General features: G+C 35.0%; 1 protein-coding gene across 4 annotated transcripts in view; it reads right to left on the bottom strand.

Annotated features, from left to right (window-relative positions):
- Positions 1 to 14,257, bottom strand: part of Lar (tyrosine-protein phosphatase Lar) — a 351,016-nt gene that overhangs the window by 52,260 nt on the left and 284,499 nt on the right. For 3 of the 4 annotated variants that reach the window (XM_074177677.1, XM_074177679.1, XM_074177681.1), the window contains one exon: positions 8,592 to 8,888. The exons of the other annotated variant lie outside the window; for it this stretch is intronic. In XM_074177677.1, the coding sequence (XP_074033778.1) occupies positions 8,592 to 8,888 (297 nt within the window). The remainder of the gene's footprint in view (positions 1 to 8,591; positions 8,889 to 14,257) is intronic. 4 annotated transcript variants of the gene reach the window in all.

The following is a 14,257-nucleotide window of genomic DNA, read 5'->3' as shown; positions in this document are numbered from 1 at the left end:
CATTTTGAAATGAAATTTTCGAGCTGACCCGTTCAAAAATAAAAGGGGGGGACATTAAAGAAATGAAATGCACTTTATTTAACTTACGTACCATATTATATCCTTGATGTATCCAAAATAGTGAGTGAATTATTAATATTATTATTATTACTGACAATTCATATCGGATGATAATGATTTTTTTTACAGGGAGATACTTCAATTCTCATCAATTTTGTCATGATGCTAGTAATATATAGGACGGTCATGACTGTTATATCTCTATGATGAATCCTAAAGGATAGATTGATGATAATGATAATTGTTTCAATTTTCAAGTGGAATATCTCATCAAAGACTAAAGAAACAAAATAAAATGTATACATTTACCACAAACTAAAAGTAAATATCAAATATCAATCTCAATCCGCATAAATATAGCTTCAAAACATTCAAAACGGCGACAGCAAGTAATTCCAGCTTTCTGTCAAGTCCATCCAAACTGTAATACCAAAAAATAATACGTAGGGCACTGGAAGAAAATAAAATTATTCATTGTTGGATGGACACGGAAGGTAAACATGCCGGTGTTCTCTAAAATACCAGAATAGGTGCTCAAAAAACTAAAATATAGAAAAATGGTGCCGGTTGTGACTTAAAAAAATGTGCCATTGCAATGCAACTTGTGCGAGTGGAAATTAAAAAGCAATCATTACATGTGAACGTGAGTAGCTAAACAGTAACAACAATAAACAAAATAATACACAACTATTAAATTTTAAAGATACCGAAAAAACATTTAAAAAATTTCAAAACCTTTATACTGCTCCTGCAAACGCTTTTGTAATGGTAAAATCATGGATGAACCAGTCTAAATACCGAAGGAACTCAGTTAAAAAAAATATACAATATCATACCTGACTAATATTAGATAAAAATCCATTATTACGTATTCAAAAAACACACTTCAATGTGAAACTTCCACTTCGCTATACGATATCATCTTTGGGCGTCCCAAAATGCTATACAATAGTATATTTGGGTGTCCCAAGATGCTAATGTATAGCAGCACGTGTTTCACTACACAATAGCATACTTGGGTGTCCGAAAATGCTATACAATACTACTTTGTATAGCGGTATGTGTTACGCAATACAATAGCATATTTGGGCGCCCGAGAATAATATTGTATAGCGGCACGTCTTTCACTATACATTAACATCTTTGAGCATCCTGAAATGCTATACAATAGCATATCAAGGTTTCCGAAGATGCTACTGAATGTAGGCACGTGTTTTGCTATACGTTTTCTCTTTGAGCGTCCGAAAATGCTAAACAATAGCATCTTTGGATGTCCCAAGATGCTACTGTATAGCAGCACGTGTTTCACTATACAATAGCATATTTGGGCGTCCGAAAATGCTATACAATATCACTTTGGGTACCCGAAGATGCTACTGTATGGCGGTATGTGTTTCGCTATACAGTAGCATATTTGGGCGCCAAAAAACGGTAAACAATATCACTTTGGGTACCCGAAGATGCTACTATATGGCGGTATGTTTCGCTATACAATAGCATATTTGGGCGCCAAAAGTTGCTATTGTATAGTGGTACGTGTTTCACTATACATTAACATCGTTGGGCGGCCGAAAATACTATACAATAGCATATCAGGGCGTCTCTACTCTATAGAGGCAAGTGTTTCGCTATACAAGCTTATTTGGGCGTCCGACGATGCTATTGTATAAAGGTACGTATTTCACTATACATTAACATTATATTTAGGCGGCCGAAAATGCTATACAATAGCATATAGAGGCACGTGTTTCACTATACAATAGCATCTTTGTACGCCCGGCCATGCTATACAATAGCATCTTTGGATGTCCCAAGATGCTACTGTATATCAGCACGTATTTCACTATACAATAGCATATTTGGGCGCCCGGAAATGCTATATGGGTGTCCGAAGATGCTACTGTTTGGCAGTATGTGTTTCGCTATGCAATAGCATATTTGGGCCCCTGAAGATGCTTTTGTATAGAGGCACGTGTTTTGCTATACAATTGCATATTTAGTCGTCCGAGGGTGTTATTGTATAGTAGTATGTGTTTCACTATACATTATAATGTATACATCAACATGTATAAATACTATACAAAATCATATCAGATCCTCTGAAGATGCTACTGTATAGAGGAACGTGTTTCGCTATACAATAACATCTTTAGGCGTCAGAAAATACTATAACAATAGCATCTTTGGTTGTCCCAAGGTTATACTATACAATAGCATATTTGGGCGCCCGAAGATGCTATTGTATAGACTTACGTGTTTCGCTATACAATAGTATCTTTGGTCGTCCAAGAGTGTTATTGTATAGTAGCACGTGTTTCACTATACATTAACATCTTTGAGCGGCCGAAAATACTATACAATAGCATATCAGGACCTGTGAAGATGCTACTGTATAGAGGCACGTGTTTCGCTATACAATAACATCTTTGGGCGTCAGAAAATACTATAGCAATAGCATCTTTGGGTGTCCCAATGTTTCACTATACAATAGCAAATTTGGACGTGAGAAAATGCTATACAATAACACATTAGGTGTCCGAAGTTGCTACTGAATAGCGGTATGCGTTTCGTTATACAATAGCATATTTGGGCGCCCGAAGATACTATTGTATAGAGGCACGTGTTTCACTATACATCAACATCTTTGGGCGGCCGAAAATGCTATATAATAGCATATTAGGGCGTCCAAAATCCTACTGTATATAGGCACGTGTTTCGCTATACAATAGCATCTTTGGACGTCCGAAGATGCTATTGTATAGAGGCTATAAAATATAATCTTTGTCGAAACACGTGTCGAGGTTTTGTAAACTTTCAAGTGGAAATCCCACATCAAAATGTGTTTTTTGAATATGTGATATAATAACTATTTTTGAGGAATTCTCTTAGCGAATTTGGACTGGTTCAAACCGAATATGTGAGGAAACTCCTCCAAAAAATGTTGGGAGAGCTGCAAAAACCACAAAAAATGTATTCAAAAAACTTATCCATTCTTGGTAAGCTGCAATGGTTAAAAAATGTATATAAGTCACACATACCACTGTGGATATGTCAAAAAGGTTCTACGAGAAAATAAATAAACAAACCAAACGCTTAACAGACAAATTCCATTGGTAAATGAATCAAAATAACAGGAATAAAAAAGGGACACAAGGAAACATAATATAATTCGAATTTAAAAAACTATTTTGGACGAAATATTAACGATAACATGCAATAAATATCATTACAATATAGAGCTTGTTGTTTCAACACATTTATCCTGACAGAAGGTATATAAACATGAAATATGAAAGAGGCCTATAAAATTCAAATACATAAATTGTCTCAAATGTCGATATGTTGTAAACCAGAGTCAAATTGATTGTATGGAAATAAACAAAGTCGATGGTAGCAAGTTCCAACGGATCAATTTTTATCGAGTTCATCTTAATAATATTAATGAGTGATACATACATTTTTAAGATGACAGCACGGGTTTTCTAATTAAAAATATAACAACAAACTTTGGGTCTTTAAATGTAATTTGAAAGTTACTTCATACTAATAAACCAAACCCGATCGTAACAAATAATGAACTTAGTGGAAATTATTCTATATTCAATATGAATTATAGTTATTATAGCTAACTGACAGTTCTGTTTTTATTTTATTTTTCATATATAGATTCACAAATTATATTATGTAAGTACATATTTATAAATGCCACTGTTACTCCCTATTCTGTGATTGGGTTCATCATGTAGAATAGTGTATGAAATAAACAAATAAATAAACATTTCACCGTTTCACAATCACCAGCGAAATTTTATGGAGCTCAAAAAATGCCCCCTCTCGGCGTAGCATCGCCTTGTCACGGTAATGCGGGGCACTGCAGTGATTGACCTCCTTTCTCTAGCTACTCGTGGGACTCTTATGGACAGAATAAACCTAAAATGATTTCTACAGAGGAGGTGGATGTCGAGATTACGACTCCAACTGACCTCCCTGTAAATTTAGATCAAGAGCGAGAGCTTCTCAAGCTTCTCAAGAGGAAGATTAATCTTCCTCTTGAAGATGACCACTTGGTGATCGAAACGTGTGTCGAGGTGTTGAAATAACGGTTTGGTGTGATATTCATTAATAAACAGTGCCTCACAAGTACACATTAGCTGTTTCAAAGAAACATGAACAAAAAACAGAGTTTGAGGTTATCAATAACACTCAACGTCCTATCTTGTTGGTTCTGGGAGCTTCTTGAGGTTTAGAGACCTCGAAAAACGTCATAGAAGCCCCAAAGATGTTGATACCCATAAAGATATAATTTATCTATCCTACAAGTGCCTTGTAATCATGAGATAAATTGACCCATGACATGATGTAGCTGAATTATGAACTATGAAAGCATGATAAGCACCTAATCAAATTTGAGTGTTGGCGAACTTTTTCAATTGTCACAATAGACGATCTTTGATAGCTTTCAACACAAGTTTTCTACCTGATCACTTCAGGTTTTGAGTCGATTAGCTGAGAAACCATCAGTTGATGTTAGAGTTAGGTTTTTGAGTATTGTTTTGATTGGGGCTTAGTCTTGTATATATAGTGGAACTCCACTGAAGTCTAGGTCAATTGTAGACGTGGGTTTGCTTGCTCAGAATTGTTACCAACTAACTGACACTTATTGGTAAGATGAGAAGCAAATAGTTGAAGTGGTAAATCCCTGATACTTTGGTGCTCAAATTTTTGGAACACCATCAAAAGCTTTCAACAATGTTTTTTCAATGTGGACAAAGGAAATGACCTGCAATAACTTTAATGAGACCAAGAGAAAAAAATACTCCCTTAGTCAATGTGGACAAAGGAAATGATTTGCAATAACTTTAATATAAATAAATACCAAGAGAAAAAAGAGAACCTCTATAGTCAATGTGGACAAAGGAAATGACCTGCAATAACTTTGATGAGACCAAGAGGAAAAATAGCCCCTTAGTCAATGTGAACAAAGGAAATGATTTGCAATAACTTTAATATAAATAGATACCAAGAGAAAAAAGAGAACCTCTATAGTCAATGTGGACAAAGGAAATGACCTGCAATAACTTTGATGATACCAAGAGGAAAAATAGCCCTTAGTCAATGTGGACAAAGGAAATGATTTGCAATAACTTTAATATAAATAAATACCAAGAGAAAAAAGAGAACCTCTATAGTCAATGTGGACAAAGGAAATGACCTGCAATAACTTTGATGAGACCAAGAGGAAAAATAGCCCCTTAGTCAATGTGAACAAAGGAAATGATTTGCAATAACTTTAATATAAATAGATACCAAGAGAAAAAAGAGAACCTCTATAGTCAATGTGGACAAAGGAAATGACCTGCAATAACTTTGATGAGACCAAGAGGAAAAATAGCCCCTTAGTCAATGTGAACAAAGGAAATGATTTGCAATAACTTTAATATAAATAAATACCAAGAGAAAAAAGAGAACCTCTATAGTCAATGTGGACAAAGGAAATGACCTGCAATAACTTTGATGAGACCAAGAGGAAAAATAGCCCCTTAGTCAATGTGAACAAAGGAAATGATTTGCAATAACTTTAATATAAATAGATACCAAGAGAAAAAAGAGAACCTCTATAGTCAATGTGGACAAAGGAAATGACCTGCAATAACTTTGATGAGACCAAGAGGAAAAATAGCCCCTTAGTCAATGTGAACAAAGGAAATGATTTGCAATAACTTCAATATAAATAGATACCAAGAGAAAAAAGAGAACCTCTATAGTCAATGTGGACAAAGGAAATGACCTGCAATAACTTTGATGAAACCAAGAGGAAAAATAGCCCCTTAGTCAATGTGAACAAAGGAAATGATTTGCAATAGCTTCAATATAAATAGATACCAAGAGAAAAAAAAAAACCTCTATAGTCAATGTGGACAAAGGAAATGACCTGCAATAACTTTGATGAGACCAAGAGGAAAAATAGCCCCTTAGTCAATGTGAACAAAGGAAATGATTTGCAATAACTTTAATATAAATAAATACCAAGAGAAAAAAGAGAACCTCTATAGTCAATGTGGACAAAGGAAATGATTTGCAATAACTTTAATATAAATAAATACCAAGAGAAAAAAGAGAACCTCTATAGTCAATGTGGACAAAGGAAATGACCTGCAATAACTTTGATGAGACCAAGAGGAAAAATAGCCCCTTAGTCAATGTGGACAAAGGAAATGATTTGCAATAACTTTAATATAAATAGATACCAAGAGAAAAAAAGAGAACCTCTATAGTCAATGTGGACAAAAGAAATGACCTGCAATAACTTTGATGAGACCAAGAGGAAAAATAGCCCCTTAGTCAATGTGGACAAAGGAAATGATTTGCAATAACTTTAATATAAATAAATACCAAGAGAAAAAAGAGAACCTCTATAGTCAATGTGGACAAAGGAAATGACCTGCAATAACTTTGATGAGACCAAGAGGAAAAATAGCCCCTTAGTCAATGTGAACAAAGGAAATGATTTGCAATAACTTTAATATAAATAGATACCAAGAGAAAAAAGAGAACCTCTATAGTCAATGTGGACAAAGGAAATGACCTGCAATAACTTTGATGAGACCAAGAGGAAAAATAGCCCCTTAGTCAATGTGAACAAAGGAAATGATTTGCAATAACTTCAATATAAATAGATACCAAGAGAAAAAAGAGAACCTCTATAGTCAATGTGGACAAAGGAAATGACCTGCAATAACTTTGATGAAACCAAGAGGAAAAATAGCCCCTTAGTCAATGTGAACAAAGGAAATGATTTGCAATAACTTCAATATAAATAGATACCAAGAGAAAAAAGAGAACCTCTATAGTCAATGTGGACAAAGGAAATGACCTGCAATAACTTTGATGAGACCAAGAGGAAAAATAGCCCCTTAGTCAATGTGGACAAAGGAAATGATTTGCAATAACTTTAATATAAATAAATACCAAGAGAAAAAAGAGAACCTCTATAGTCAATGTGGACAAAGGAAATGACCTGCAATAACTTTGATGAGACCAAGAGGAAAAATAGCCCCTTAGTCAATGTGAACAAAGGAAATGATTTGCAATAACTTTAATATAAATAGATACCAAGAGAAAAAAGAGAACCTCTATAGTCAATGTGGACAAAGGAAATGACCTGCAATAACTTTGATGAGACCAAGAGGAAAAAGAGAACCTCTATAGTCAATGTGGACAAAGGAAATGACCTGCAATAACTTTGATGAGACCAAGAGGAAAAATAGCCCCTTAGTCAATGTGAACAAAGGAAATGATTTGCAATAACTTTAATATAAATAGATACCAAGAGAAAAAAGAGAACCTCTATAGTCAATGTGGACAAAGGAAATGACCTGCAATAACTTTGATGAGACCAAGAGGAAAAATAGCCCCTTAGTCAATGTGGACAAAGGAAATGATTTGCAATAACTTTAATATAAATAAATACCAAGAGAAAAAAGAGAACTTCTATAGTCAATGTGGACAAAGGAAATGACCTGCAATAACTTTGGTGAGACCAAGAGGAAAAATAGCCCCTTAGTCAATGTGAACAAAGGAAATGATTTGCAATAACTTTAATATAAATAAATACCAAGAGAAAAAAGAGAACCTCTATAGTCAATGTGGACAAAGGAAATGACCTGCAATAACTTTGATGAGACCAAGAGGAAAAATAGCCCCTTAGTCAATGTGAACAAAGGAAATGATTTGCAATAACATTAATATAAATAGACACCAAGAGAAAAAAGAGAACCTCTATAGTCAATGTGGACAAAGGAAATGACCTGCAATAACTTTGATGAGACCAAGAGGAAAAATAGCCCCTTAGTCAATGTGAACAAAGGAAATGATTTGCAATAACTTTAATATAAATAGATACCAAGAGAAAAAAGAGAACCTCTTTAGTCAATGTGGACAAAAGAAATTATCTGCTATAATTTTAATATAAATAAAGACAAAGATAAAAAGAAATACCTCTTTAGTCCAATGTGGACAACGGAAATTATCTGTAATAATTTTAATATAGAGACCAAAATAGTATATATAAATAACCTAATGTTGGTACGGGCTGCTAGAGACTTCTGATATCAGTGAATTGAACTCGTTTCTGGACAGAAAGTTGTCTTCGAATTTGAACTGTTTCTTCCATCGTCAGAAAACTTTTTCCATACACAATAATCAAGTATAGAGGGTTATTTTTCGTGCCACAAATTATCTAAATATAGCATATTGTTATCAATAAATTAGTTATCGGTATGACAATTTACCAAACTGAAATATACCTCAATTTTGGGTTTACAACATATCGATCTTGAAAAATGCGTTTAAATTAGGGACATCTTATCATTTACTATTTTGTCCAAAACTTTTCTACACTGAGTGAATTTACGTTCGACTTTCACTTCCAGTTATCCCGGCAGCTGATCGAAAATGAACAACAGTTAAAATATATTGTTCATCCATAATTATTTTCACTTAAATAATGACGGTAATAAATGACAACGTACCATCTTCGTGAGTTCGCACCGTGATGGGATAAGAGCTCGGACCATCTCCGACTGAAGTGCCAGCCAAGACCCATATTCTATAAGTCGTCCATCTTTTAAGTTCATCGAGTACTAATTCTGTACCATTAAATTTGACGACAGAAGCCTCGCTGTCTGATCTATCTGATTCCACAAATTGCAGCTTGTAGTAAATAATATTTCCGTTGCTGCGATTTGCCGGCGGGGGATCCCACGTCACTCGGATGGCAGTTGGACTTACCGCCTCGCCAATAACGTTGCTGGGCGGACCATTCGGTACTACGGTGGCGTTTAGCGTTAAAATAAGCCAAGCTTACACTTCGAGTGGATATTAAACATTACACTACTACCTCATCGGTAAAATAAAAAAGTTAAAGGAACGTATAACGAAAGGTGCTCTGATGTCTTGCAATTGGTTGGGGGGTGCTGCTTCCCGATCGTCTTTTCAAGAATGTTCCATATAAATTCATTTCGAAATCAAAATAGAGTCAAAAAATTATCGTATGTCAGTAGATCACCAACACCGATTCTGGGACACCGGCCAATGAGAGCGCGGTATAGTTTGGTGTTGCGCAGTTACGCTTTGCGCAGTTACGCTTTGCGCAGTATTGCTTGGTTCGGCGTACTATCTACCATTATCCGGTCAAATTAGACTAAAAAATAAGCATGAAGGTACATAAATTTACAACAAGCTGCAAATGCGTGTAATTGTTCAAAACATAGTTAAAAATAAGATTTTAAAATTCCGAATGATTGCGATGCCTGGAAAAAAATTTATTCGAGGTCAAAGGTCAAAAATCTCGAAAAAATTGGTTTTTCGCGATTTTCAGGAAAACGGTGAGTTTGATCATAAAAGAACCTCTGATAAAAATTGTAGATCATTAAATTCTCTACAAGAAATGTATCAATACTTTTTTTTCTTAGAGCCACCGTTTCTGAGATACGACGAGTCAAAAAGTTGTAAAACTTGTAATCGTCATTATATGCCACGAACTTATGACAGTTCCTACCAGTCAACAGAAATTTCTTGCAAATACTGACAACGAATCTCGGTTCATTTCAATGTTGAAGGATAAGTTTATTGGCGAAAATATATTGGTTAAACAGGCTAATAACGATGCCGACGTACTGATTACACAACACAACAAAAAAATATTTTTTGAATGTTTCCTACACTAAATTAGTCAATTTGTACTAATTTTGGGGTGATAAAAACGAAAATAACAATGAAAAATTTTTATTAGCTCTGGTTTTTGAGATACACAGTACTTAATCTTAAAGAGTAGTTATACTATAGGTGAAAAGTGAAAGTACATAAAACAATATTGTTATGTTTCTTTTAGAATATTTTAAGTACAAAATTAATAAAAAAACATTATTCTTAGTGTTATTTGTCAAATAAAAGAAGTTTGTACCACCAAATTTCAATTAAGTCCATCCGATTCATTGTAAGATCGCTGTCGTTTAGCTTGTCTTTTATAAAACACTTCTGGAGCATCCCTACACACAGACCAGCAGTAGTCTGCAAGCATTGCTTCATTCCAACGGCCCTGATATCTCTGTTCCATTAAGGCAATGTCTTGATGGAATCTTTCTCCATGTTCGTCACTCACAGCTCCACAGTTTTGTGGGAAGAAATTAAGATGAGAGTGAAGAAAATGAATTTTTAAGGACATGTTGCATCCAAGTTGGTGGTAAGCTTGAAGAAGCTCTTTAACCAATGCGTTGAAATTATCATCTCTTTTGTTACCTAAAAACCCATGTACAACCCCCTTAAAGGCTTCCCAGGCTCTTTTTTCATTTCCTGTTAAAATCATGTCAAAAGCAGGATCATTTACGATTTCACGGATTTGAGGCCCAATAAAGATGCCTTCCTTGACTTTAGCATCACTCAACCTGGGAAACTTTGCTCTCAAGTACTTAAAAGCTTGTCCTTCCTGGTCCATGGCCTTCACAAAGTTTTTCATTAGTCCCAACTTAATATGTAATGGGGGAAGGAGAACATCCTTAGGATCTACAAGAGGCTCGTAAACTACATTTTTCTCATTAGGGTTTAGGTCTCGTGTAGGCCAGTTCATTTTTTTATAGTGAGATTTTCTATCCCGACTGTCCCACAGACACAAAAAACAACAGTACTTGGTGAACCCTAATTGCATTCCTAGGAGTATAGCAATGACTTTCAGATCACCACAGATGTGCCACTTGTGTTGTTCATATTTGATTGATTGGAGAAGTGTTTTCATATTTATATACGTTTCCTTCATGTGAACTGCATGACCTATAGGAATAGAGGGTAGCTGATTTCCATTATGCAGAAGTACAGCTTTTAAGCTTAGTTTTGAAGAGTCTATAAACAGTCTCCATTCAGATGGAGTGTGATCCAAATTCAAGCAATCCATCAAACCATTAACATCAGAACAAACTACGAGGTTTTCTTTTTTCTCAAAAAAAGGAAGCAAATCTTTTTGACGCTGTCTGTACTGAGATATTTTCACATCATGTTTTAGAAGATTCCACTGTTGTAGTCTTGACCCTAACAGCTCAGCCTTTTCCTTAGACAAGCGAAGATCTCTTATAAGGTCACTCAACTCTGCTTGACTAATTCTGTGCGGATCACTAGACCTATCGCTTACCTCAAAATCAGGGTCATAGGATGTAGAAGGATGGGTTGCTCCTTCTAAACAGTCTTCATCACCTTCCTCTAAAATTTCATAGTTTTGGGGTGGAGAAGGGACTGGCAAATTGTCTGAGTGTGGTACAGGCCGAAGAGCAGATGGGAGATTAGGGTATTTAACCGTTCCTCTTTTCTTCATAGATAAACCTTGCTTAATGGGAGAAGTTAAGCAGAAATAACAGTCGTCTGTATGATTGGTAGGCTCACGCCAAACCATAGGTACTGCAAAAGCCATTGCCCGGTTTTTATTTTTCAGCCACTCTCGCAATATGACGGAACAAGAATTACAACATATATGAGGAGCCCATGATTTATCTTGGTCCCCAACTTTCACACCAAAATAATGTTCATAGGCTGTCTTAACGATAGGTGTCATTTTACGTTTCTGAGCCTCAATAATTATTGAAACAGCTATAGAGCAATTTAATTTGACAAATACAACTATTGTTGTTGGTGAAGATGTAGACTTACTCGTACTTCTTACTGCTCGAACTCCACCTAAAAAAGCTATTTTCTTTCTAAAGCCAGGAAAAGCTCAAAGTCAAACCGAAATATATTCGTCAAAAAGTTTATCTACTTTTGCAAAGAGTCAAAATCATTTACTATTTTTACACGCAATAACTGGCTGTGATACGACGTCTGCATTTTACAGGAGGGGTAAAGCATCAGTCTGTAAAATGTTCCAAAAACAAAATTTAGTTCAATGTGCTGAAGTTTTCAAAAAAACTAATTCGACTCAACAAGAAATTATCACCAACAGGATTCAGTTTCTTCTTTCTATGTACAAAGCTCCGAAAAAAACCACCTGCTTAGATAAGTATCGATATGCATGTTTCGTAAAAAACACTAAAAATAAGAAACAGGTGCAATTAGCTTGTCTTCCTCCAACCTCAGTTGCTGCTCATCAACATCTTTTTCGGGTATATTACCAAGTTCAAGTGTGGCTTGGTTATCAGCTAGACCCAAAAGACTGGGGTTGGAAGTTGGTCGACAATGCATTAGATCCTATTCAGGCTTTACTTCCACCTGCGCCGGAAAAACTGCTGAACACAATTCAACTGTAAAAAGGGATGCAGCGCTAATGCTGAATCACCAATAGTGGAGGATTCATTTGATACCAACGAGGAAACATGCGAAACATCACTCTTGACGCAGTTTACGTACACCCAAGATGAACATCAAGAAGAAGACGATCAAGAAGAAGAAGACCAAGAAGAAGAACGACAAGCAGAAGTATTCGAAGGTTATGACTCAGATGAATACATTTTTACATTTTTTTAATTTAAACCCTTCCTAATATATTTTATTGTGCAAGTTTTCAATTTGACAGAATCACAACAGACATGTGGAATAGGCCTACTGGGGAAACCATGTTAAAAAAAAACGCGCTAAGTACATTACCTCATAGGTGACGTGGAAACGTGTGCATGTAATGACGATTACAACTTTTACTCATCCTTCTTTTTTTGTATCAAGATGGAGTAGTAGAAAGCCAAAAACTTTCTTAACCAAAAACTTTTACAACTTTATGACTCGTCTTATCTCAGAAACGGTGGCTCTAAGAAAAAAAAGTATTTTTACATTTTTTGTAGAGAATTGTATGATCTACAATTTTTATCCGAGGTTATTTTATGATAAAACTTACCGTTTTCTTGAAAATCGCCAATTTTTTTCGAGATTTTTGACCGTTGACCTCGAATAATTTTTTTTTCAGGCATCGCAATCACTCGGAATTTTAAAATCTTATTTTTAACTATGTTTTGAACAATTACACGCGTTTGCAGTAAATTTATGTACCTTCCAATGTCTAGATTGACCGGATTATCAGTTTCGTTTCAGACAACGATTCGAGGGAAACTGATACATAATATGCCGAATCAAGCCATAGTGCGCAAACCGTAACTGCGCAACACCAAACTATACCGCGTTCTCATTGGCTGGTGTCACAGAATCGGTGTTGGTGGTCTACTTATACTATCACCACATGTTAAAAATTATAGAATTCAACTAAACTGTTTCAATAATGCAGGACTCTTAGACAAGAGAGATAGAATTTCCTACTGGATCTTTGACTTATGCTGGAGAACAACCCCGGAAAAATTCTAACAAATCTGGGTAAAGCTTTTGCCATACTCCTCGGAAACGACTTGACCTATTTTTATGAAATTTTATATGTATACTAGGTAGGTTTGAAAATAAGTTGTGATCTATTTTTTACACCCCTAAGTGATAAGGGTGCCTTATCACTTAGATATGTATATACGTGGCATACATATGCATATAATGACAATTACAACTTTTACAACTTTTTGACTCGTCGTATCTCAGAAACGGTGGCTCTAAGAAAAAAAAGTATTGATACATTTTTTGTAGAGAATTTTATGATCTACAAATTTTATCTGAGGTTATTTTATGATAAAACGTACCGTTTTCCTGAAAATCGCGAAAAAACAAATTTTTTTCGAGATTTTTGACCTTTGGCCTCGAATAAATTTTTTTCCAGGCATCGCAATCATTCGTAATTTTAAAATCTTATTTTCAACTATGTTTTGAACAATTACACGCGTTTGCAGCTTGTTGTAAATTTATGCACCTTCCAATGTCTAGATTGACCGGATTAGAAGCAACTATGAAAACTGATAAAATTGAGAAATTTCAAAGTACTTCTCAAAATATTTTGATAATAATATCATTGAATTTGCATAATCTCATTACTCCATATAGGTACGTTGATAAATTCTCTCTATTTATATTGCTTCAATGAGGATTATCCGGCGAGTTGACATCAGACGAATATTAAGTTGACAAAAACCTGACGTAATGACATGATTTGATCGTTATATATCAGAAGCACCCCCCACATCAATTGCAATATATTTGTGCAGTGCTCTCAACGAATTAATATCCACTGACAACTAATTCAACATGCAAAAATGCAAAAATTACATTAATATTTCACACACACACTCGCAAA

The sequence above is a fragment of the Leptinotarsa decemlineata genome, unplaced genomic scaffold (assembly GCF_025532065.1).
Source record: "Leptinotarsa decemlineata unplaced genomic scaffold, Ldec_3_MD MMD2_tig00003192_RagTag_RagTag, whole genome shotgun sequence".
Lineage (NCBI taxonomy): Eukaryota > Metazoa > Arthropoda > Insecta > Coleoptera > Chrysomelidae > Leptinotarsa > Leptinotarsa decemlineata.
This window is presented reverse-complemented; position numbering and strand designations above follow the sequence as displayed.